This window comes from Brachyhypopomus gauderio, chromosome 18 (assembly GCF_052324685.1).
Source record: "Brachyhypopomus gauderio isolate BG-103 chromosome 18, BGAUD_0.2, whole genome shotgun sequence".
Classification (NCBI taxonomy): Eukaryota; Metazoa; Chordata; class Actinopteri; order Gymnotiformes; family Hypopomidae; genus Brachyhypopomus; species Brachyhypopomus gauderio.
The window spans coordinates 10,739,539-10,763,724 of NC_135228.1; the positions used below are offsets into that span (position 1 = coordinate 10,739,539).

At 42.8% G+C, this 24,186-nt stretch overlaps 1 protein-coding gene across 3 annotated transcripts; it reads right to left on the reverse strand.

Annotated features, from left to right (window-relative positions):
* Positions 1-365: 365 nt before the first annotated feature.
* On the reverse strand, positions 366-22,042 carry shroom1 (shroom family member 1). 3 transcript variants are annotated; one of them, XM_076979811.1, is made up of 8 exons: positions 21,907-22,042; positions 6,589-9,162; positions 6,422-6,471; positions 5,832-6,323; positions 5,164-5,730; positions 4,857-4,977; positions 4,422-4,694; positions 366-3,345 (listed from the first exon to the last, which is right to left on the reverse strand). In XM_076979811.1, exons 2-8 carry the CDS (start codon positions 9,007-9,009, stop codon positions 3,091-3,093), a joined length of 4,179 nt encoding a protein of 1,392 aa, XP_076835926.1. In that variant the 5' UTR covers positions 9,010-9,162; positions 21,907-22,042; the 3' UTR covers positions 366-3,090. The 3 variants fall into 3 exon arrangements, with proteins under 3 accessions (XP_076835926.1, XP_076835928.1, XP_076835927.1); XM_076979813.1 differs by lacking the exon at positions 21,907-22,042 and adding an exon at positions 17,248-17,382; XM_076979812.1 differs by lacking the exon at positions 21,907-22,042 and adding an exon at positions 11,278-11,404.
* Between the last annotated feature and the right edge of the window lie 2,144 nt (positions 22,043-24,186).

Here is a 24,186-nt window from a genome sequence, read left to right on the forward strand (position 1 = left end):
GACCATGTGAGAAACATCTCACTTCTCCGCCCGCTCCCATGATGTCATATCCCTTCCAACTGAAGAACAAGAGGCTTCCCAGCCCCCCAAGACAGCAAAAGTTTCCACTGCTATCTCTTTTAGAAACCAGAGAGGCTGGAATGGTAGATACACATGGATGCTTTCAATAACTCAATGTTATGGGGTTTTAATGAAGTAAATGCTGTTCGTCACCTGCTGGTACATTTGAATGTGGGGTGATGAACATTTTGTTCAGAAAGAAAGTAGCTGATTGCTGCTGAACGTCTCCTCAGAAGATGATTCAGGGAAGCCACACTGCCTCTCGGAGGCTCATCATCACGAATCAGTCAAATGAGGCATTTCACTTGGAGAGAAAATGTTGTTTATTCACATTATAGCACAAAACAATGGAAAAGAACAGTACATTTTACAAAAGACACTTTGAAGTGCTCTGAAGGAGAAAAAAAAAACTTCACAACCCAAAGAGCGCATGGACACTCGAAGCATGTAAGAACGCAGTCTGAAAGATTAGCACCCTTCCAGGAAGATGAATGGGAACGAACCACAAATGCACTCATTCCATACTCTGTTTTATAATCTGCCTCTATTTGGGTCACATAACTACACAGCCCTCAACTGTTGAGAACATGAGACTAGCCCGCTGATACATGGCAACTGAGAAATGATATGGTACACAATAGCTGTGTGTATACATAACATGAAATAGCCAGGGAATCTTAAAGGCAAGAATGTGCTGCCCTGCTGCTGGTGGGTTCTTGTGTTTGTGTAGAAAACACTACTGGTGTTTCACATGCTTCTGGAATTAATTGTGTCCATATATACATGGACCCACAACAGATATCAGCATCACAACCCACCCCCCACCCCCACACTGCCCCCAACCCAACCCTGGCTGTACAAAAGCCAAAACAAATATCCATGTGTTTATCCAATGAAAATGGTAAACAGCAATACGTCTTCATAAATGTTTTGAAAAACTTGGAAACGGACGAGGAAAAATAGATTTGGGGATGGTACAATTTTGAAAAAACTTTTGGAAGTGTGTGTTCAGATAGATATTCAACATTCATTTTAAGTTTGGGTAAAGCGTGTCAGCAAAAGTGAAGAATCTTTGTAATAATCTCTAATGGGCAAGCAATTAAAGAATGATCACACTAATGTCCTAAATTAAATTAAAGAATGATCCCAATTAAAGAATGATCACACTAATGTTCTAAAACTGCAGAACCAAAGGACAAAAAGTAAACACATCGGACACGACCCAGTTCAGAAATCCCTAAACACATCATATTCACATGTGCTTTTATGTCTGCAGATGTATTTCAGTACATTTTTGTAGAAACAGAATAACTGGAGTAGTGTGACTGTGGAACTGACACATAAACTACTTGTAGCTGTACAAAAATGTGATCATTTCCAGTCCATGACGTGGTTTCTTCTTTTTAATTGAATCCCATTACTGAACTATGTGTCAAAGACCCAGAGGACTGGATCACAGTCCTGTGCTGGAAAACCCAGAATATCTTCAACAACTGAGAAAATCAGCCAATCAGCATCACACACACACACACACACACACACACACACACACACACACACACACACACACACACACACTGAAAGGTTACACGGTAAGGCTTACATCTCCGAGTCATCACACAGCGCTTTATGATTTGGCTAGTCAGTCTCATATCCCCGGGTCTTGCTCACAGCTCAGATGGTTTCAGATCAGATGGATTCATAGTCCATTAAAATCAGAAAGGAGATGCATGCTTGATGCTTCAGGCCAGAAACCCCTCTAGCCTGCTGAGCTCCTGCAGTGAGCAATCACTTCTCACCTCTTTACAGTCTCATTGGAGCTCCTGTAACTTCACTTTTTAGCTGGAACCTATTTCTTAACAGTGGGCTCATGACATTTTACATTTAGGGCATTTAGTTGATGTTTGAACTGGTAACCATCTAATTACTAATCAAGTACCTTAACCAATGAGCTACCCAGTGGCATTTAAAACATGTACATGCCTAATAAACGATTGTCACGTAAATCAGACTGTTAAATGAGGGCTTCACTACATAACACAGTTGGGGACAGCAGATATTACATGACATTACAAACCCTGTTACCACAGTTCTCCAGTGTGAAATCTTCAGAATGCATCATCAGAATCTCTTTTTGATGTGTGATCAGTGTCCACTGAATTGTCCATTACACACTGCTGTCGAACAACCAAAATTACACTTGTGAAAATAAGACTCATCAGTAAAAATAAATATTCATTAGGGGATGCGATAATGCTGCTATGAAGTGTGAGACAAGGTTCTTAAGATTAGAAATGTTTGTATAGTTACAATACCAAAGTGCTTTTTCTCAAATATTTATTTGTTTATTTGGTCTTCATTTAGAGTGCTTTAAGAGTAAAAAAATAAATTACTCGCTACAAAGGAAAAATGGGCATCAATTTATCTGTTTTGAATCATTTCCGCCCATTCTAGTCATAATCCTCACCTTAAAGCTTTTCCTAGTTACCACATGTGCTTGCTAACATGTGAAGTGGGTTGTGATTACAGGACATATAATACAAGGTCAAACACAGGGGCTACAAGCACTACAAAAGTCAACCAGCAGTGTCTTTTACAGCCAAGGGATTGGCCACCATAGTCCAGGCTGTCCCCCTCCGATAAAGTGGAATCGTTACCGAACTCGACAGGGCCTTCAGTTAGCCATAGATCCCTGGCTGGGACGGATTCTAGAGGGTGGGAGGTGGCAGCAGATGGTTGGAGGAGATGGTGGAGGTGTCCTCACAGGAGATGATGGAGGTGTCCTCACGGGGAGAAGATGGAGGTGTCCTCACGGGGAGATGGTGGAGGTGTCCTCACAAGAGATGATGGAGGTGTCCTCACAGGAGATGATGGTGGTGTCCTCACGGGGAGATGATAGAGGTGTCCTCACGGGGAGATGATGGAGGTGTCCTCACTGGGAGATGTTGGTGGTGTCCTCACAGGAGATGATGGTGGTGTCCTCACGGAGAGATGATGGAGGTGTCCTCACAGGAGATGATAGAGGTGTCCTCACGGGAAGATGGTGTTGAGCAGGGCCTCAAGCTGTTCCTCACCCAGTCTCTGCTTCTCGTCCAGCTCCTTGTTGCGTATAAGCAGGGAGGCCTTGGTCTGCACGAAGCGTCGGTACTCCTGCAGCTGGACGCCCGACAGCTGCTTGGCCAGGAAGCCGGAGACCACGCGCTCGCGCCGGTCCAGGTTCTCCTTCAGGTCCTTGGCGTCCTCCCTCTGCTTGCACAGGAGCCGGTGGCGGTTGGCCAGCGATTGCTTTTGCGGGAGGAACAGAAAGAGCGTGTGGCTTTAAATGAGCCCTGCGGCAGCTGGAAAACGCTGTTTGGTCAGCATGGTAACATTGCAATGAAAAAGCTCTACTCTGTGTAATCTGGGTGATGTACTTGATGAAACCAAACTGAGTAGAATAAGACTGGATGGCAGTTTTGCTGACTTGTCCTTAATTATAACTACTCAGCTCTCCCCAGCTGCCTATAATGTATTTCACTCGTGTTTTCTAATGCAACTCTGCTGTATAAGCTGTTGCTTATGTGTGTATATCAGGAGCCAAATTTAAGGCTTATGTTTGCCTTTCAGTTTAGAATCAGTATTATTTATATTTGCCAAAACAATGAACACTAGCTGTTTCACATGTTGAACATGCTAGCCAGAAACGTCTCCCAAACCATCAGAGGCGTAGCTACAATATTTGGCAATCACAGGGTTCTCTGTTAGTTGTTCCAGACAGTTAAACTAAGAGTGACACACATTGCAGATACCAGGTTTGCCAGGCACCACAGCCAGTTACTTTACGCCCTTCCTCTTGGCAAAAGTACAAAAGGATATAAACAAAGTGCCTCTATTATGAACAGCTTTAAGTCAATGTTACCAGGCTAAAGAGGCGTGAGGTTTATGAAGCATTCGCCACACCTCAGCTGGTGTCATCCTCTGATATTTGCAGAATGCGACAGGATAGGACTGTGCAAATATTTGTCACCAGAGGGCAGTGCAGATGCAAAACCCATCGAAACTCCACAGCAGTTTCGGTGACAGTACCAGGAACTGCTGCTTAAAGCCACAGAGCACAGAGGCTTTTCACTCAGCCCTGACTGACTGTCTCTACATCTGAGCCAAGGAATATTGATGCTCATGAAGTATCTATATTAATTTGTGAACACATAATCAAAAGCTAAAACACCACCACCGCCACTAAAACAAAAACAAACATTTGTCTGATTAAACCACTACTTTTACCCCATGGAAACAAAATAATTTCATTCTACCTTTACCCAACCTGATTCTAACCTTCATTTCTAACTGAAATTCTAATCCTATGGTGCCGGCTCTCTCACCTTCTCCTCGGCGTCCGTGTCGTCGTCCACGGTGGTGAGGGCGTTCTGGACCCGGGCCAGGCGGGCTGACAGGCACAGCAGCAGGCTGACCACGCGCTCCAGGTCCCCGATGAACTGGGTGTAGCGCTCCAGCTCGGCGGGCAGACAGCGTTCGCGCACCAGCGCCTCCATGGCGTCGCCCCGCTCGCCGTTCTGCCTCTCCTCCCCCTGCAGGGCGGACCGCAGGCCCTCCACGGACCTCAGCTGTGCCTCGATGCGGGCCACAAGCTGCCTCTGGGGGGAGAGCGGTGGACGTGGTTAGTCGAGGTGGGGAGGTGGGGAACGGTTGGGAATCTACATCGGGGAACAACTGGAAAACGTTTGACTGAAATTGTCCGTGGTTTTCCACAACATGTGAGCATTAGCGAAGGGTGAAATGGTTTCTGGGACACGAACCTTCTTCTCTGCGATATCGGCTCCTGTACTGCACTGTGCGTGCTGCTGAGTTGGCAGGCAAACACCGTCATCGGCTGGTACTGAAGGGTTATTTACTTGAACAGGGTTTGTCATCTCGGGGCTTAAAAAAGAGAGACAAAGCAAATGTGTACATGTGTAAGTCAAGGACTCGTCATTATATGCAAATGAACTCTGCAAATCATGTGGCCACCACCTGTGTGTTTATATTCATGTGAATGTGAGAGAGCTACAGTATAAGCACGTATATAAAACACGTTGTATATAAAACACGTTGGGTGGTACTCACCTGCTCAGGTTAGTTTGCTCAGGTGAGTTATCTTTCTGCTCCTGCTTTTTTCTGTAGTGTTCCTCCATCAGCAGGGTGTCCTCAGATAACAGCTGCTCCATTAGCATGAGCGTTGTCTTCCGATTGGTTATAGGATATAAAATGCGGGCTAGTGATTGGTCTGCTGAGACCACTTCCTGAACCAATGTCTCCCACTGAGGCTGGTCCTTAGAATCACCCACTACCGGTTTCTCAGCCTCCAGAGGTTCACATTTCTTCTCAGTTTCCATATTTTCTTGATCTCCATCATGTTTAGAGACAGAGTCAATATCAGGGTCTAGAAGGTTAGGCACTGTTTCCATCGTATCACATGGAGTAGGTTGTGTGCTCTGAGGGTGACCAGAGGTTACATTTTGAGAAGCTGGGCACTCATCTCCTTTACTGTCATCTGTCTCAGGAGGCACGGCCCATAGACTGGGGTCTGTCGTTACACCAACACTCAGAGATACTTCATGCACGTCACTCGGGTCTCCAGGCGGCATTTCGACCTTCATCGAGACCTGCTCTTGAGGAACTGCCTTAAATTTACTAAAAGACACAGAGGACAAGAAAAAAAACGATGACCCCTTTAGCACAATACACTGCTAATTTTCATTATCTATTGCAGAGAATTAGACAGAAAGAATCACCTGACACCCAGACTGCTCTCAGTGGATCCTTTGAGGGAACTGATTGTAGTTGTGTCTTCTCTACCATCTCTCAGTAGTGGTTTATCATCACAGCTGGGAAAACAGTTCACGTGGGCAGGGGAGGTAGTGCAAACTCTGACGGTGGATAATGAGCCTGGCTCCTTAGAGCAATGGAGATCGGGAATGGTCTGGATGTTCATCCCAGAGCCAGCTAGAGGAACATACTCTTGCCTGAGTTTTCTTTGGGTATGTTCCTGCGTCTCAACCAAAAACGACAAAGAATGACTCTCCCTACCAGATGCTACATGACTGGTCTGGTGTTCATTTAGTTGTTCTGAGCTCTTGCTTAGAACTTTAGGCCTGGTGACCTTTGACACCCCAAGTTCTTCCATCGATTTCCCTCGAGAAGCCATCACTCTTGCTGGTCGCTGGTCTGGAACTGACGCTGCATGGGGCCTAAAACCTGCTGCATCCTCCACTTTATGCAGAGTACTAAACAAACAAGATATGTGTTTAAAAATACTATATATAAAAGTAAAAACAGATGACTAATAATTGCATGTCATATTCCTCAGTCACTCAAATCTTACCTTGGGATGTCTTTGATATGCACAGACGAAGAACGAAAATGCCGATGGATCTATAATAAAATATCATTTTAAAATGTAACATACAACACAGTCTTCATTAACTTTTGGATTAATATGTACCTGACAAACATAATGCTACCACTATGTTGACAGTGTGTACAACTAACCTGGTGGGTGGCATGGGGGGTGGAGGTGCTGCGGGTTCTGTAAGATCCAGGCGGTTCTGGCTCATCCAGGAGACTCTCCACCGACACGGATTTCCCTGACGTTGGTGGCAGCTCCTCTGGTCGACTGGACTGCCGTGAGTGACCACTGGTCTGAGCAGAGGGGAACTGGGCGTACACAGTGCTGGAGTCCAGAATGCGACCTGCAGAGGGCGGCCTGAGCGCCATCTTTTTGGAACCTGCGTTGGCCGAATGAGGTCTGGGCCCCCAGTCAGACTCCCTCTCCCCAGATGGATGCCTCTGGCTGGGCACCTGTGGAGCTGGCAGTTGGCGCTCTGCTACCTTTAGGGCAGTTTTTCGCTCCATATACGCCACCAAGGCCTTGTGCTGAAGGTCCTTGAGCGTGCCTTTTGAGAGGCTGGAGGCCGACATGGTGCGGCCCCTTGTCTCAAACACCTTTCGTCTGGTGGTAACTTGGCTCAGCTCTCCTCGGCTTTCTTCTGAGAGCAGCGCTTCACTCTCACTACCGAGGGAACGGCAGGTTGCGTGGACAGGTCCATCTGACAGCTGGTGCAGTTTCTCCGGCTCGGAGTGCGACAGCTTCTTCTGCTCCAGGGTTAGTCTCTTCCTATGGCCGACTCGGGGCACCTGTGGCTGTGCAATATTCTGTGGCTTCACAGTCTCTTTCTCAATCACTTTATCAAGGTATTGACTAGTATTTCTCACAGTCTCCTTTTCTGTTTGTTGAAGCTTGGGAACATGAGGGTGGATGAGGTTCTCAGGCTTGGGACGCATGTCTTGTGGAGCAACGGACAGCTTCTTCTCAGACTTCTGCTCAATTCTGTATGGCCAAGAGAGTTGCAAATCTTTTCTTTTGAACGACGTCTCCCTCAAAACTTTGGACTGTGCATCCTTCAACTTTTCTTTATAATATTTTTTGAAAGAATCATCCAGTGTATTGCATGGGTAGGAGAAATCCTTCACTGTGTCTTCTTTAGACATGTCACTGTGTGATCTGTCACCACTAGGACAAAGAGACTGTTTTTCTGCTTTTTGCTTATTTTTGCCCCAGTCAGGATCCTTGCACCCCCAACCAGCTGTTTTCTCCATTTTGGCTTTGTTCATAAAGGTGGCCTGGTTAGCCCCAGTGAGGTGATACAGGAGAGGTGTGGTCTCTTTGCTGATCTTCTCAGAAGGCACATCTACCAAGGACTGTCTTGTCAGTCTGTTTACATGTTCATCTTCTTTTGTATGAATGCTGCGGTCTGTTTCAGGGGTCTCATTTTGAGAGGACTCAGATGTTGAGAGGCTTGTCTCTGGACCACAGTAGAAGATAGGGTGATTGGTGGTGTGATGTCTGCCTGTGTCCGTGATCTTCTGGCTATCTTCTAAGACATTTGCACCTTGAGAAGCTTTGTCTTCATGGTTATTGGCAGGCTCCTCAAATTCATTCGGAGGACTTGATTGTTTATCCTCTTGAAAAAACAACTGACCATTGGGGCCACCAGGACTGCTTGGTTTTCTCAAAGGAACATTCACAAACATGTTTTCCATAGTGCTGTGAGATCTCTGCCTCTCAGCCTGCCTGTGAGTGTCTGACACGCACTGTGGCTGCGAGACGCTGGACTCAGAAGATCTGTACAGGCCAGTGACAAAGTAAAACTGCCCTTTGTGTTGAATACTTCCACTGATCATATTTTGTGACGAGTGCCGGGGGTCGGCCGTCTGGCCTCCCTTCGTCTGTTGTGAGCGGTCCGGCTGACTCGTCTGCCGTGGCAGTCGGCTTAAAACGGTTGTGGGCTTTGACTCAGCGTCTGGCGTCAGCTGGTCCCTCTGATAATGTTCTGAAAATCTCCATCCACATGCAGGGTCAGGCCTGGGACCGAGGACTTCAGGATTAACCGCCTGTGGCCTAAAGGACGAAAGGTCAGCCAGCTGACCCTCGGGACTCGGACGCGTTTGAGAGGTCTCGAGGTTCCTCGTGCCTGTGGAGCTGAGAGGTGCGGGAGGCGGGGGCGGCGATGGTAGAGCCCTGGAGGGCAGCGGAGGGTCTTTAACACGAGGGCTCTCGTTTTTGCTCTGATTACGCTGCTGTGTGAGAACCTCCATGGAGCGATAGAGCTGGTCCATGCTCTTTGGGTCTGACTCCAGGATGTTAGGACCGTACACAGCGTTCACATACTTGAGATCTGAGTACTGCAGGCCATGTGGGTGGAAATCGTCTGATAGAAACGGTGAAGAATAGTCCGGGGCACAGGAGCCCCCCGAAAAAGAGCTGTAGGCAGAGTCCCCTTTGCCGTGGTGGTGGGTATACTGGTCTATGCTACTGGTGGACTTGGCAGGGGACAGTCGACTCACAGGAAGACTGAGAGGGTGCAGGTCAAGGTTGCTCATTCTCTCAAACTGGAAGTTGTATGAATCCATCTGGATGTGAAGCTGGACAAATGGACCCAGTGAAATGAAACAAGGATGTAATACCTTTTATTTTCAAGTCATTTTTCTTATGTCCTTTGATGGTAGGAATATCCAGTGTGCTGTTCTCTCCGCAGAACTGAAATTACGCGATTCTGGCAGAACCTACAAGGAAAAACAGACACACTATTTATGACTGAGGCCAGATGTACTGAATGTACATGTTATACCTGAACTTACACTACTTACATGTCTAACAACATGAAAATGTAGGAGCTTATGGCATTGCCAGTGAAAGTCCTTCGCAGTTAGCTATCATGCCAGTGAGCCGTACATATAATTTAGATAATAAGAAAAGCTGTTTTGAAATTGCTGGGAAAAGGCACAGATGATGAAGGGTGTGTATTTCCCATTGGGACAGTAGCTTATATGAAGCCTTCATTTAATCTAACTGGCATTTAATCAACACGCTATGTTTGTTTCCATGAACAAATATGCAAAGGCATTGCCCTTGAGCAAATAAATTCACAAACAAATGTGTGAACCAATAAGTGGATGTTATCAGATTCTAAGGGAATTTTTGGTTGGTAATATGTTTTTAATGACTGATAGAAATCTGATTGCTCTAACCTAGCTGTGGTGTTCGAGATATCCAGACTGTATATGTTGCTTTGTCAGGGTGTCTGTGTTGACTAAAAATAGCATGTTTGTGTTAAATTTTCAACATTGCACGTCCACTGGGGCAAGATGTTAACCAACAACAGTTTTCTAGTTTGTAGATAGGCACGTGTTTAAACACCTCAAAGGGCCACACTCGACCATGAATGTGTTCACACTGAATGTGCAGGATGGACTGTAGCTGTTTGTAAAGGTTAGAGATTTTGTAAAGAATGTGTCTAAATACATTTCAAGTTCAATACAGTACTCGGAAAGCTCTCTCTGTTTAATAATTACATGAAAAATCTCTCCTGCTCTAATTTCTGTAGAATTCTTTCCAAAACATGGTTACTGATTTCTACACATCAGCTCACTACCATAATGGCTGAAATCACTAAAAGGAGGGTCAAATGTCGAGAAGGGGAAAAAAGCTTAATACTTAAACTGGAACCAAGTTGAAGCATCATCAAAAATGAATGAAGGATAATAAACATGCATTACATAAATAATAAATATGAAGTACATAACTTGTCAACTTATTGTGAATGGATAACGTTTTTGTTAGTGACAGTTAAGAAGTAAATGTAATGGTGCTAAAGAGAAGAGATTAATGAAAGACACCATCTGCACCGCAGCTAATAAGAGCCTTGGATTTCAGGTCGGGGGTGGCGGTAATCAGAAATGTCTGGAATGTCATTTTAACCTGGGTAAAATATTTGGGGATTAATCATGTGAAAACTCTTGGATTACAGATGGATTATGCATTGTTGAGGAACACTATGCATGAAACATATTACATTTACATTTATGGGATTGTTTGATGTCTGAATTTGGCATGATGTCTTCAGACATCTAGACATTAGACATCTACAGATACAACAGCTTTAAGAAAGCTTTGAACAAACAAAACATTAACTTAACTGAGCGGTGTCCTGTATTGTATCATCAGTATGAACTTGGGTAAAGGTAAGAGCAATAAGTGCACATGTTATCAGCAAGCTCTGTCCTTTTACAGATAAAATCACTGGCAAGAGCAGAAGTGGCATGTGACAGTTAAGAAGGACATGCAGGTTGCTAATCTTGACTCCTCTCACTCCGGTTTCCTCATATGCACCTGCACAGGTCACACAGAGCCCAGATCAGTGAGAACTGACAGCAACAACAGGGGAGGTGACGTTTCTCTTTGGACAGAGTGTACTGGAAACACTTCTTCTGGATGACTAACTTCAAAAGTTTCAAGTAATGAGCCGTCATGCTGGCCCTCGTAACTCAATCAATCGAACAGATCAAAATGGGGAAGGGGGGGGGGTTAAAACAGCGCTGGTACATATGCAGGAATGAAGGGATTCATAAGGATCTTGCCCTGCACACGGGGGAGCACTTCAGTGGAAAAGATGGCACCAACAGTCTGCAACACAATATACAGACAACCAGATTTCTCCCCAAGACAAAAAATATCAAGGAGACAGCGTTTACATTCTTAACATCAAATGAAAATAGCACATTGTCTCATTTACAAAGAACAGCAGTGTTCCCATATCCGAATAATGTTCAGGTAAAGCTGTTATAAACCTCTCGTCTACGTGATGCAACAAAGCCACTCATCCTCCCCTCCTTCCTTACCAGAAGTAGCCGATGGAAAACCTTTTAGTCCGAGAAAGGGGGGAAAAAACAATGTACGTTTCCACTGAAACTCTGGTGCGAGTACATCCTGGTGAAGTTGACCTCCTACCTCGGTGCTTGAGCAGCGAGTGCTGAGAGGAGCTCCTGTGGCCCTCCCGCTCCTCAGACCCAGCCGGGAGGCCGGGCCTGCCCGCCCGTGACGTCGGCCCTGCCAGGACACAATAGGCCCAGCGGAGGGAATATTTCACCCCTGATAATGGTGTCTGAAGAAAGGGGGGGGGGAAAGGCCTCACATTCCTGGCTGGCTTCAAAATAAAGAAAGGGCCTGGGTGCCATTCATTCGCTGAGTCTTCTGCTCATGGAGGGCTGCCAAACGCAGCAGAAACCCTCAGTCACAGGAGCGTCCCTCCCCCTTAATGCCGGCAGGCTGATCACCCTGTGCTGGTCCTTAGTTCTATTTAAAATGAAGTCACAGGATACGCAGCACAGCATAAAGTGAAGTAAGTACTGCACTGAACTTGAACGCTGCTCTTATTTTGTTAATTGAAACTACTGTTTGTCTTTGAAAAATGTCACATGGGCTCACTGCAGACAGTGAACTCAGTGAGATTCTGTAAAAGGCCTCTCCAGCCTCACGCATGTGCACTGATCCAGAACTCGGACTAATTAATGTGTCACTACATCCAGTCAGATTTGAATATTCCAATACCAACGTATCGAGCAATTACATACTAATAGACGTGGTATGAACAAGGTTTCTTAAAGCGAAAATTAATTTCCAAGCTTCTGACACAGGCTTAATACCCAGGACTCAAACCCAGGTACAGCAGGAAGTAAACCTAAGCTCTGATGACCAGATCAGAACCAGCTCCTTGGAATAGGAGCCACAGCACCCATTCACCCTGAGTGACAGTCTCAATCATACCATCCTCCCTTCACAGGGTGACGGTTTCTCTCACAAAGTTTTCACCTGAAAATAACATCCCAACAGGATCTAAAAAATATACGAGGACCGTAATTTAATATCAGGAGTCAATACACCATAATTATATGGTAGTGGTGTGCTAATACACCAGAAGTAATGATTCAGCACATTTAACCACTTTTAGGTTAATAATTCTGAACAGTTCTTTTAACCTTGATTTTTATCACAATGTCACGTTGTGGTATGCGGACCTCTCGGATTTCTGGAGAAACCTGGCCAACAGGTAGCTCACACAACAGACACAGAATACACAACAGACACCAACAGTCGAAAATTCCTGTCTTTTCTCCTTGGAGATCAGGTTCTCCGCCAGAGGTCTGGGACCTTGAGGGTCAGTTTCCTAGCAGTCATGTTGTTCCACTTCTGGAGTCTCTACCTTCCACGTCGTTTCTACATCTTCTTTCAGTCCTTCTCACTCCTTCACTTTCTCAAGCTTTTCATGTTCCTTGTTCCGGATGTTTCTATCACTTGGGAATGCTACATCTATCCCTACAGCCCTCGTCTGATGTTTGTCTATCGCTAATAGGTCTGGTTGGTTAGCCATTACCATTTTGTTAGTGTGTACCTGGAAGTCCCACGGGATCTTAGATTGGTCAATCTCCACCATCTTTCAGGGTGTGTCCCACTTTGACCTTGAAACTTCAAGCACATACTTAGCACAGATGTTTCAGTATACTATGCTAGCCACTTGATAACTTTGCACAGCCTGCATCTGAGGTCCTGCCTGGTGTGGTAGATCCCAGCATCTACAGCTCTTGTGTTATACATATACATACACAGACACTCACTGGCCACTTAATTAGGTATACGTGTTCAACTGCACGGTAGAACAAGTATCTAATCAGCCAATCATATGGCAGCAACTCATTTAGCCATGTAGACATGGTCAACACAACCTGCTGAAGTTCAAACTGAGGATGAGCAAGAAAGGGTCAAAAGATCAGAATGGGGAAGAAACGTGACTGAAGTGACTTTGAAAATGGCATGGTTGTTGGAGAATGGCACGCAGAAAAGCATCTCTGAATATCGAACATTGAAGCAGTTGAGCTACAGCAGCAGAAGCCCACTTTTGGAAGCATCAGCTAAGGACAGGAAACTGAGGCTACAATTCACACAAGCTCACTAAAACTGGACGACTGAAGACTGGAGAAACGCTGCTTTGTCTGATGAGTCTTAATGTCTGCTGTAACATTTGTATGGTAACATCAGAACTTCACGTACATAAACCAGGAAGGCAGATCCACCCAACCGAACATCGTTTGAATGCCACATCTTACTGAGTACTGCTGCTCATCGTGTCCCTTTATGACCACGGTGTTCCCATCTTCTGATGGCTACTTCCAGCAGAATAGTGTGACACGTCACAAAGCTCAAATCAGCTCAAACTGTTCACTGCACTCAAATGGCCTCCACATTCACCAGATCTCAATCCAGCAGAGCACACTATGGTTGTGGTGGAACAGGAGATTGGCATCATGAAGATGCAGGCAGCAAATCTGCATTATCGGCAGTTCTGAAGGCAAAAACACACACGTGTGTTTGTTTTCCTGTGTGAAGAACTGTGGGCAACGTTGTTGTTTTCAAGTTCCTGCTATTTCCACCTGGTTGTTGAATCACAAAGTATAACAAACAACATGGGCAAGCTATTTTTAACCTAAAGCACTCTATCACAGCCTCTGGCACACACACACACACACACACACACACACACACACACACACACACACACACACACACACACACACACACACACAAATATCTACCTTTTGTTTCAGCATAAAATGTTAAAAGAGCATTAGGTGTGCTGTCACACCACACAAAGACCACAGAAAACAAAACTGGTGTTTAAAAATCTACTGAAAACATTTGATCACAATATGACTCCTCTACATATTAATATCAGTCAGTACAAAGAGCCCTGTTGTTATGCACTACTGGAAATATTTTCTACAAGATTTTGGAGCACAGCACTGGTCTTAAATAACAGGCTCTGGTCACATCTTAATGGAATGCAGCCACGTATGGTGAGGGCTTTCTGGAACAATGAGGGAGGCCTCCATTGTCACCAGGTCCCTTCACGTAACAGCATCCCTGACATCAATTGTGGCACTCAAAAAAACAAAAGAGGTTACAAATGCACGCGCTTGAGAAAGCGCCCAGAGAAAGTCACTTTAGGGTGGCTAAGCTGAACCAGAAGGCAGGGAGGAATTTCACGCACCGAGGACGTCAGGGACACATTTTTTCAGGTGCAGCTGCTATGAAACCAGTATCACCCAGGGCTCCACCACACGTGAGCAGCGCTGATGTCTGACTGCGGCGTTGACTTTCTCCATGGGTCCGTCAATTGCCACAAAACACTTGTCATTGAAGTAGACAATTTTGCAATAACAACAATAACTGTGTAAGTCAACATAAGTACTGACCCAGTATGGGAAAGAACCCTATCTGGGATTGCTGAGCATATGGTAAGGGGTTACTCAGATCTGACCTCTGACCTATTTATTTAAAATGTGTAATAACTAGATAAAAAAAGTATAAAAATGTAAAGATTATAAATGGAAGCAAGAATAAGGTGGAGAGTCTGGAAACAGAATCTCAAGAGAAATATAATTGAACACTGCCTTGGGTTGAGTAAATAAACTCAAATATAGTAAAAGCAGGACTGAACAAGAGTGTGTGAATGACGTCAAAGACACAAGAGATCAGAAATGTGGTGACAGACAGACTTTGGTGTCTCAGAGAGCAAGAAAAAGTGAAAATAATTCCAATATATGTTCAAAATTTTGTATATGAAATTTGGGTTAGAGAATAAGAGAAATCATGATTTAGAAAGTTATATCCCCTCTACATAAATCCATTCCTCTGGGGAAGATTGCAAGAACAATTCATGGGAATTCTGTATAATGAGATAAATCAGTCAATGTTTAAATGATTAAAAATATGTCAATGAATATTTAGCATTATGGTACTGTTTAGGTTGGTTTTAGCGAATGAAGAATTTTGTTTTTAAAAAACCCCACCCAGTTTCATCTTTCATTGCTAAGAAGGAAGTCTCGGAGCTTAAAGGGCGATAGAAAAGCGTCCGTTATATAAAACGGTGTGGAAAACAAGAGGATGTGGGGAACAAACAGGGAGGAAATGAGCCATTTCCCAGACAGTAGACTGCTGTCCTTAATTGTAGCCCCGGTATTCACAGCTGTCCTTTCTGGAGGACTCCACCAAACACCAACAGCACCAGTTCAAGACCCAGCGTGACACTGAACCGGAGCCTGAGAACCCCCACGGGGCTAACGGGGATACTGGCAGTATTTAATAAACGCCTTTAATGGCGCGTTACGCAAGATTGTGTTTGGTTAATTAGGCCCAAAGACCTTTGCACTGCACCATTAAGATGACACCATGAAGATATGCTCCAAGCAGCACAGTAGAGGGTGCATAGTGGCAAAACAAACAAACAATGGCCGTTCTTGAAACATATACATCCAGAGAGACGTAATGTAATGTAATGTAACGTAAGCCCTGTGCATGGGACAGCCACCATGACATTCACGATCACGTTTGTGCTCTCTCGCTGTAATTACACGCCACTCCTAAAACCTGCCGGGTTTAGATTCTCCTCCAAGGCAGCATTTTTCTCCGCGGACAATAGAACTGTGGGCAGAAGACTACACAGATGGCATGACACACTGTTGTTGTGGCATGCCCCGCAATGCATTAAAAACACGGTGCTCAACCCTTGTTGCATGGTTGGCCCACACTTTTCTCAACAAGCCTTATGGGATCATGTGAGCTCTGTGACTGATTAAAAAAAAAGGTAGGCCACAGTTCGCAAATAAAAAAAAACATTCAAGATTGAAGAGGGACGATCTTTATATTGCAACATTCTGAGATATATTTCAAAGGTATATTACAAAGGTCAATATCTTGATAGTGATTAACCAAGGACATATATGGGACAATTATTCTTAGCACAGTGATTGCTGGGAAATATTAGCAGTCATATTGCATTAGGATAAATAAGCCTAAAGGTCTCAATATGTCAGTAAAACAGCTCTGAAGGATCCAAGTGACATTACAAAAATCCACTGTATGGGCTACATGGTTTTGCAAGGCGCCTTGGCACTTTTTTTTAAATGCAAGAAACACATTCAATTTGGGCTGGACTTTTTTTCCCAAGGTTTGTGGCAGACACAAGGCGTTTGCACCAATGTCTTATCACTGCACTGAAGGCCTGGCAATTACACAGGAATGTGCACGATAAGCCGACACAGGTAAAGCAAATAACGTTGGCACATATTGCATTATGTCATGCAAGAAACGATCCGCACCAGGAGACGGGTGGGCAAACATTAACCTGTGTTCCAGACGGCCTCCTTAATTATCCAACAGCAAACAGATGGGCCAGCAACTGGAGGCAGCTCAGGCATGTATGATATGTGGATTTTCATGGGTATTGTCCAGAATATAAAGGACAACGTCTAATTTTCAGTCTTGTATAAGTTCTAATCCTAAGACAGAAACAATCTTGCAAGTCATTTCCTGACGGCGGAAATCATAAAGCTGGCAAACTTTACCAAAGCAGAACATTCTTGGAAATATTAAAAATGTTTAGATTATTGGAAGCTGGGAGCTAATGTTCAAGCCTACCAGATCCATCTGTGTGTCCTGCAAATCCACTGGACAAACATGACATGAGCAGCAGAACATCTCGAACTTCTCATATAACATACAAAAGTTATCCATTTACACGTGATCAAGTGACACACCCGCCAATCAATCAATTTAGTGCCCATTTATCACAGTGTCAAGCAACTGAATCTCCTTTTAGCATGAAAACTGCAGGAATTTCACCTGAATTTGAATATGTAAAATGCAATGATCATGAATTTCAAATACTAACAAATCATGTGGAAAATAAACTATAAACAACAACAAATGTTAGAAAAACAAGTAATAAGCAAGTAAAACACAAACACCTGGCTTACCCTTGTTTCATGTACCTCTGAATGATATGACTCTAAGGTGCAGATTCACAGAGAAGCCTGCTGTTTAGCTCTGCACTTAGCTGTTTTCCTTCTTGGTTGGCTCAAAGACCCAGTTAATAATTAAGTGGAGGCACTGAACACTCACTTATGCATTATTTACTCTCTCCACCAGCTCTACCAGTGTGCATCCATACATATGAGTCAGCAGTTGGTAATGGAAATAAGATGATATCAGGGCTTGTAAAATACATTTCACATCACTGTAGGATAAAATTAAGACCAATCGTAAATTAAACAGACGTACCCAATCATACTCTAAACAGAAGTATCTAAGCATACTCTAAACAGAAGTACCTAACCATACTCTAAACAGACATATCTAAACATACTCTAAACAAGAGTTCCTAACCATAGTCAGCCAGGTAATATAGACAATGAAGAAGGAACATTTAGTTCCATTCAAGACATGTCAACAGGGGACATTTGCATAGTTGCCTTTGAAATTTGACTTGCAAAAAGACACAGTTTCACCAGCTCCAAAGACCATACACAAATATGTCTTTGTATTCCCTAACAGAAAGACCCTCCCTGAATAATTAACCTAATAAGACTATCTGATCAAACTTTACTTTCCCTTAGTGCATATCATGTAGCATAAGCTTACGATCATCTGTAAACACTGGCACATGCAAAAATATCAAAGCACTTAACTTTAGTAATCAATCAGTACTTATATGTATCTGAATGTTAGGAACCCAATACAAAATCTTTTATCATATTCACACTCACACTCACAGCACACTGCTGTTTGCATTGAGCACAGACATTTGGTTTTTCACATCTTGCTTTTACCTGCAGAACTGATCAAAGTCTTCCTAGAATTGGAAACCTTAAGCACAGCAATAAATACCAGTGAAGAAATTAGCTTCCAATACGGCTATTCCTTTTCTCTGGTTAACAATTCTGACTCAAAAGCCTTTAGGATAAAATATGAATGCTGTTTAAGATAATACCTGCTATTAGGATCCTAATGGTTGGCAATGTGAAGGAAAGTGTGATAAGTGCTCTCCAGAACTCATTATGTTCATTGTAATAGTTTTCTTAACTGATGACAAACCTACCCATTGGAGCAGGTATCCTATTCAAGTTGAGGGAGAGAGAGGAGAAAGGGAGAAAGGGAGAGAGAGGAGAGGGAGAGAGAGAGAGTGAGGAGAGAGGGAGAGAGAGAGGAGAGAGAGAGAGAGAGAGAGAGAGAGAGAGAGAGAGAGAGATACAGAGGACATACTATAGAACAAAACACACGCAGATCAAACTTCAGCTGCACTGTAGCAATGTTACATTCACTGAACTTTGTTACCTGGCACCAGTACAGACCAGAGAATGAGAGAAACAGAAGAAAGTGGAGAACAGAGAGGAGGTCGGGAAAAACAGGAAAGAGGAGAAGGACAGGCAGCAACGGCACAGCCGCTCTGCCAAACGCCAGTGGACGGCAACGGCCACCTCCGCCTCACCTCTGCACGATTTACCGGCACGGTACAGCACTGCTGACGTGATTACGGGATACACGGAACGTCTTCCACACGGCCCCGTACTGTAAATACCTCAGTTATGAGCAGATGTCACGTCAGTATCACCGGAGCTGCAAATATCTTAAGGCCCTGTGATGGCTCGTCACACACACCTTCTCATCACGGACAATAAGGATGAAACCTTAGTATCTGCCACGGGCGTGCGCACCGACCGTACACTTTATTACAGTGCACATGCTACGGCAGCCACTGGCCTAGCACTTTAACACTAGTCACATGATACCTGAAGAAAGGACCCCTGTCCTCAGATCTCTGAACTGTGATACTGCTGCAAAAAGACACCTTCTTATACCAAAAACAAACTTTACCCTTTCACTTTGGCCATTTACTTTGCCACTAATGCAGGAAATGTGTGTGCGTGCCATATATCTCATGTTTCATCGTGGTGCTAAACAGGTTACAGTTTTGAACATATTTATCTTAGAAATAAGGGAAAGTCCCACATTGGTGGTTCCCCATGTTTAGTTGCAAGGGGAAGAGTGCTGGTGTGTGTGTGTGTGTGTGTGTGTGTGTGTGTGTGTGTGTGTGTGTGTGTGTGTATAAAACCACACCATAGCCAATCACCCACAGAGAGCTCCATTAAATCATAATTTTCACCAAGTCATTCAGTGACTCAGTGCAGCCAGAGTCAGAGTAAAGAGAAGGTAAAATGTCTTTCTGATGGACTTGCTGATGTAAACTGCTGACTTCATTATGCAGGTATTTAATAAAGATACCTTTATTGTCTGATTCATGCTGTGATACAGAACTTGAGCTGCACAGTTAGGAAGCTCATTGTCATTACACCAGCCTAAAGCCACAAATTACAGTGACGAAGTCCAATGAACTGAACATGTATGATTAGTCACTATTGTTGACCAGCCTTTTGTTTCATATTTTCAGTTCATATTCTACTCTTGACAACACAGAAAATGTAAACCATGACAATAAGCATGTAGTGTATCTTCAGTTCATTATTCATTTATGCACCAGTGTAATAAATTAATTATAGGTATTAATAATTGTAGAACGCTATGAATACATTTAAACCATGCCAATATTTGAGATTGATTGCATTTGAGTATAAATGTGAAGAATGATCAATCATAAAAAAAAAACAAACACCCTGTTCTATGCCTCAAATTGATCTTATCGTCCAGAGCATGAAGTATGTAATGCATCAGCATATTGGTTCAATGTGTTATTATACATCACTACAATATGAATTCGGCATCACAGAATGCTGCTGAACTTAGCCAGCAATAAGACCAAAACCAGCAGGACATTTATCTCTGACCTCACCACAGATTACAACTAATGTTGTTCCAAGCAAGCGTGTAGTGGGCCACAAAAACGTCCTTGAGGTACAATATTCATAAAGAAAAGGTTGTTTTGCCAGGACAGGAAAGAGCAATGGCGCGCTGGCATTTGTTCCATTGAAACTGTCAGGGTGGGTGGTTACTACTCAGGATTAGGAGTTGCATGACTGAACCAGCCACCATTCACAGTGCACATGCTGGATAACGCAGAAGCAGATGGCCAGCATCACGTCTGGAAAGGCTACTGTTGGCTAATAGTTGTACACTATCCATTTCAGCAGTGGCCATGTGTCCTCGTAAGGCTTTGGTTTACCTTCACCATTAATAACTCATGTCGGTCCCAGCCGTAGTGGGTTCTTCAGTGACAGGGACTGCAGGGACACCATATCGAACCAACATGGAGAGGAAGCAAATGACGTGTGATGATCTGTTACCATGACTACATTTAAATGCTTTCGTGACTGTAAACCGAAGGGAATACATTCAGTAGTCACTGACAGCCTGGTTTACAATATTCATATTCGTGCCACCATTTCATTCAGAGAGCATATGATGTGATGGGTTTGTATGAAAACAGAACCAGCAGTGATGTTACTGTGAGCGATGTGTATGAGAAACACTATGATGGTTTGCAGTTCAAGCCAATGTGTTAATTGTGAAATTCAAATAGTTCTGTTCTGCACAGCCATATGGTGGAAGGAAGTGTAAAAGTATATATACATATAGACATATATATATATATATATATATATATATATATATATATATATATATATATATATATATATATAGACAAAAAATATAAAAGTGCAATACGTGGGGATATATTGAACCTGTGTAGGTCTGATGATAACTCCGCTTAACTGGTTTTGGGCAGTAAACTGTCATGGTAGCATTTAGTTTTTTTTTCTGTTCAGCAGTTCTAATAAATTGTAAGGGGGTGTATGGTTTGTTTGTGAAACCAGAGACTGAGGTCAGGTGTGTACGTGCTCTCTCCTAGTAAACCTTCCTGTAGCAGTGGACCGTGCTCCGACTCACTGAGGACGCAGGGAGGCAGTGTTTACACCAACCGCGCACAGACTGGGTTCAGCACCAACACAAAACCCTTGGTATCTGGTTTCGTTCAAACAATGAACACCAATATTTCCATACAAACATTATTAGGCCAAAGGCACCCCTTGAATAATTCACTGCACGCTAGTGGCGACCACTAGACTGTCTTTGAGAAAAGTATAACAAAACGTGCAGATAAAAATGTTTAATAAAAACACGATGCATACGTTAGCCTGCATTCTCACTCTGCAGTGATTACTTTCACCAACTATCCGACTTCGTGTAAACTTTCTCTTAAGTAATGTATTTGGTTTGTCTACTCATTAACTGTGCAGAAGCTAGAGTCAAAGGCGAAGGTGTATTCGCCTTTATTCTATAAAGATTTGCTATATTTTTCTTAGACGTGACTGAATACAAACGGGTTTGACGAAGTTTCACTCTCCTGACTCGCACATTAGCAGACTATTATACATGTTCTTGTCAAATGGGTTATAAAGAGACTGCTTGGGTAATAGTTTAGGCATAATAATTTTAAGAACTTATGTTAAACAACTGTTTGAAAGTTTGTTGACAAAATAATACTTAAAAATAAATCCACATTTAGGAACCATCAGTACAAAGCAGTCGATACACCTGTTCGCGTACGTCGTTTTGGCCGAAACTATTCTGTATATAAAGCCATACTAACGCCAGTAAGATATTTCTGAAAAATTACTTACCTGTGATTTCGGTAGTGTCGAATTGTTTCCCCGTGTGTTATATAATCACAAGTAAAAATAACGAACGCGTTTCTGAAATTATTTTCACTTCATTGTTCCCTTAGGGAGAAAAACGCAACACGTTGTTGTACCTAAAGTGGCGAGACCTGGCGTGGTGTCAGCCAATACTCCACCAGAGAGGCGGGGTAACCCAGTGGAAAACGGTGGAAAAGAGATTATTTGGTGAGTCATCAATGGCGTTTATGTGTTTGAGTCGATTATTCGGAAACAAAATTGAGGCATTTATAGGTTATGGTTACAATGGAGCTAAAATTAAAGTTGCCTTAGGCATGTAGATTGGCTTTATATAGAGTTGACAGTAACGTCAACTCTCATGTAACGTCGTGTTTTAATGCTGCCACCACCCATACAAGCTTTACTAAACTTGGAATATTGCTCAAACTCATAGCTTAACATTTAATTCCTTTTTGTCAAGACTCAATGATTCATTTTAGCACTTATAAGTTATCTATACTTGTAAACTTAAATACTTGTATGAGACTTAAAAAAATAGCCTTAAGGCCAGAGCCCTATTTACTGTTGGCATAGTGAACGTCTTTTCACCTGCTGTAGGCTCTGAACTCTGGGTGTGAGTAAAGGACCTGATCCCGAGGGCCCTTAAAAACCAGTGGTACACCAGTAGTGGCACTGTGTAGGATGATGGCTTTGCATATTATGTAAACCATTTTTGTTCGGTACAACATATTAACCAATATATCTAAGCAACCAGTAATAAACTACAGTACCTATTATTGCAGTGCAGTTTGGTTACCCAAAATTCCTCAAGGAAGCTTGAAATAGTCTATATACTGTAGTACTTGCATACAGATTGGGCCCCAAATCAGTTTTTGGGCCACATTTGTAAATGATGCAGAATATCAAAATTTAGGTTTAAACATCCATGTCGAAAATTACCGCGGGTTGCAATGACGTATGTGGACATAGCAATCATTCATTAGTACAAAACAGAGTAGTACGTAAATATTATTTGTATCAACCTGCAAAACCCATACAATTAAGATTAGTGTATATACACACACCTTACAGTATTAGTGTGTAGTACACAATAGGGACGCACCCACAGTGCAGGAGCAGTACACAACACCCAGGTATGGAGAAGAATGTAGAGATGTTTCCTGACATGTCTTGAGGAGACAACGATAAATTTCAATAATCATATATATTTTATTCTCAATACAGCAAAATACAAAGAATGCTCGCAACAGACTCAGAAAACCCATTAGTATCCAGTAATACTCACTTCACAAAAATTGTTTTTAAATTACAAGTTAGGATAATCAAGGCTCATGGGAGTACCTTTAAAACATAAATCATATTGCATCCATAATATATGTGTAAATTTCTCTGGTCAATCTCTTCTCAATACTAAACTGATTTGGACTATATTGAACTGCTGTTGCCAAGATAATCGTCTTTTTGTGAATCACAGAATGAATACAACATATACACATTGAGAACAGTTCAACATACAGAAACGTCTCAGAAGGACAACACAAGCTACCTCTGTCCTAAATGAACGAGGATGACTTCCTTGGAGTCAACTGCCAACATTTCATTCCATCAGGATTTGGAAGGGACCAACAATATCAAATGAATGAGAGCTATTTTATAGTACATAAATGTTCTAAGCATTTCTATGAATTTCAGTGATAAAATCGGACAGCACTGTGGCTGAAGAACAACACAGTAATAGATGTGATGGGAAACAGAATAAACAAAAACAACAGCAACAAAAAACACAAACAGAAATTCAAACAGAAATACCACACATACGTAACATACAGTGTTTAGTCCAAAGTGTCAACAAAGAGGAAGAAATCAAAGTTCAGTAATGAAAAATGTGTATAATATTCACATTCTATTTACAAGATAATACAAATTTTAAACTCCCATAAAAATTTACCCTAAAAGAGACGTTTTATGTACATTTGTACAGTGTAGTATTTAAATAGAAACATGCAAGTGTTCTGTATTTGTATAGGATGTCAGAAAAAGTCCTCTTACCCTGGTTTATAGTGACAATAATGAGAGGATTATTGATTGGTTTTAATCTGGAAATAAATTCATCTAAAATCATTTCTGTAAAATACAGAAAGGAAAAAAATATAGCTGTCGCTTAAACAACAACAACAAAAAAAGATACAAAAGCGGCCAACTTGCAAAGAAAACGCACATGAACAGGTGTGGTGTGAAGGCCCTAGTAATATCTGTTTTGACACC

Excerpts from the sequence above, each read along its gene's own strand:
- shroom1 (XM_076979811.1), bottom strand. The coding sequence starts at position 9,009 with ATGGATTCATACAACTTCCAGTTTGAGAGAATGAGCAACCTTGACCTG. Across the intron at positions 5,731-5,831 it reads GAGAGCAGTCTGGGTGTCAG|TAAATTTAAGGCAGTTCCTC; the intron begins GTGATTCTTTCT and ends TGTGTCTTTTAG. Across the intron at positions 3,346-4,421 it reads ACACGGACGCCGAGGAGAAG|CAATCGCTGGCCAACCGCCA; the intron begins GTGAGAGAGCCG and ends CTCCCGCAAAAG.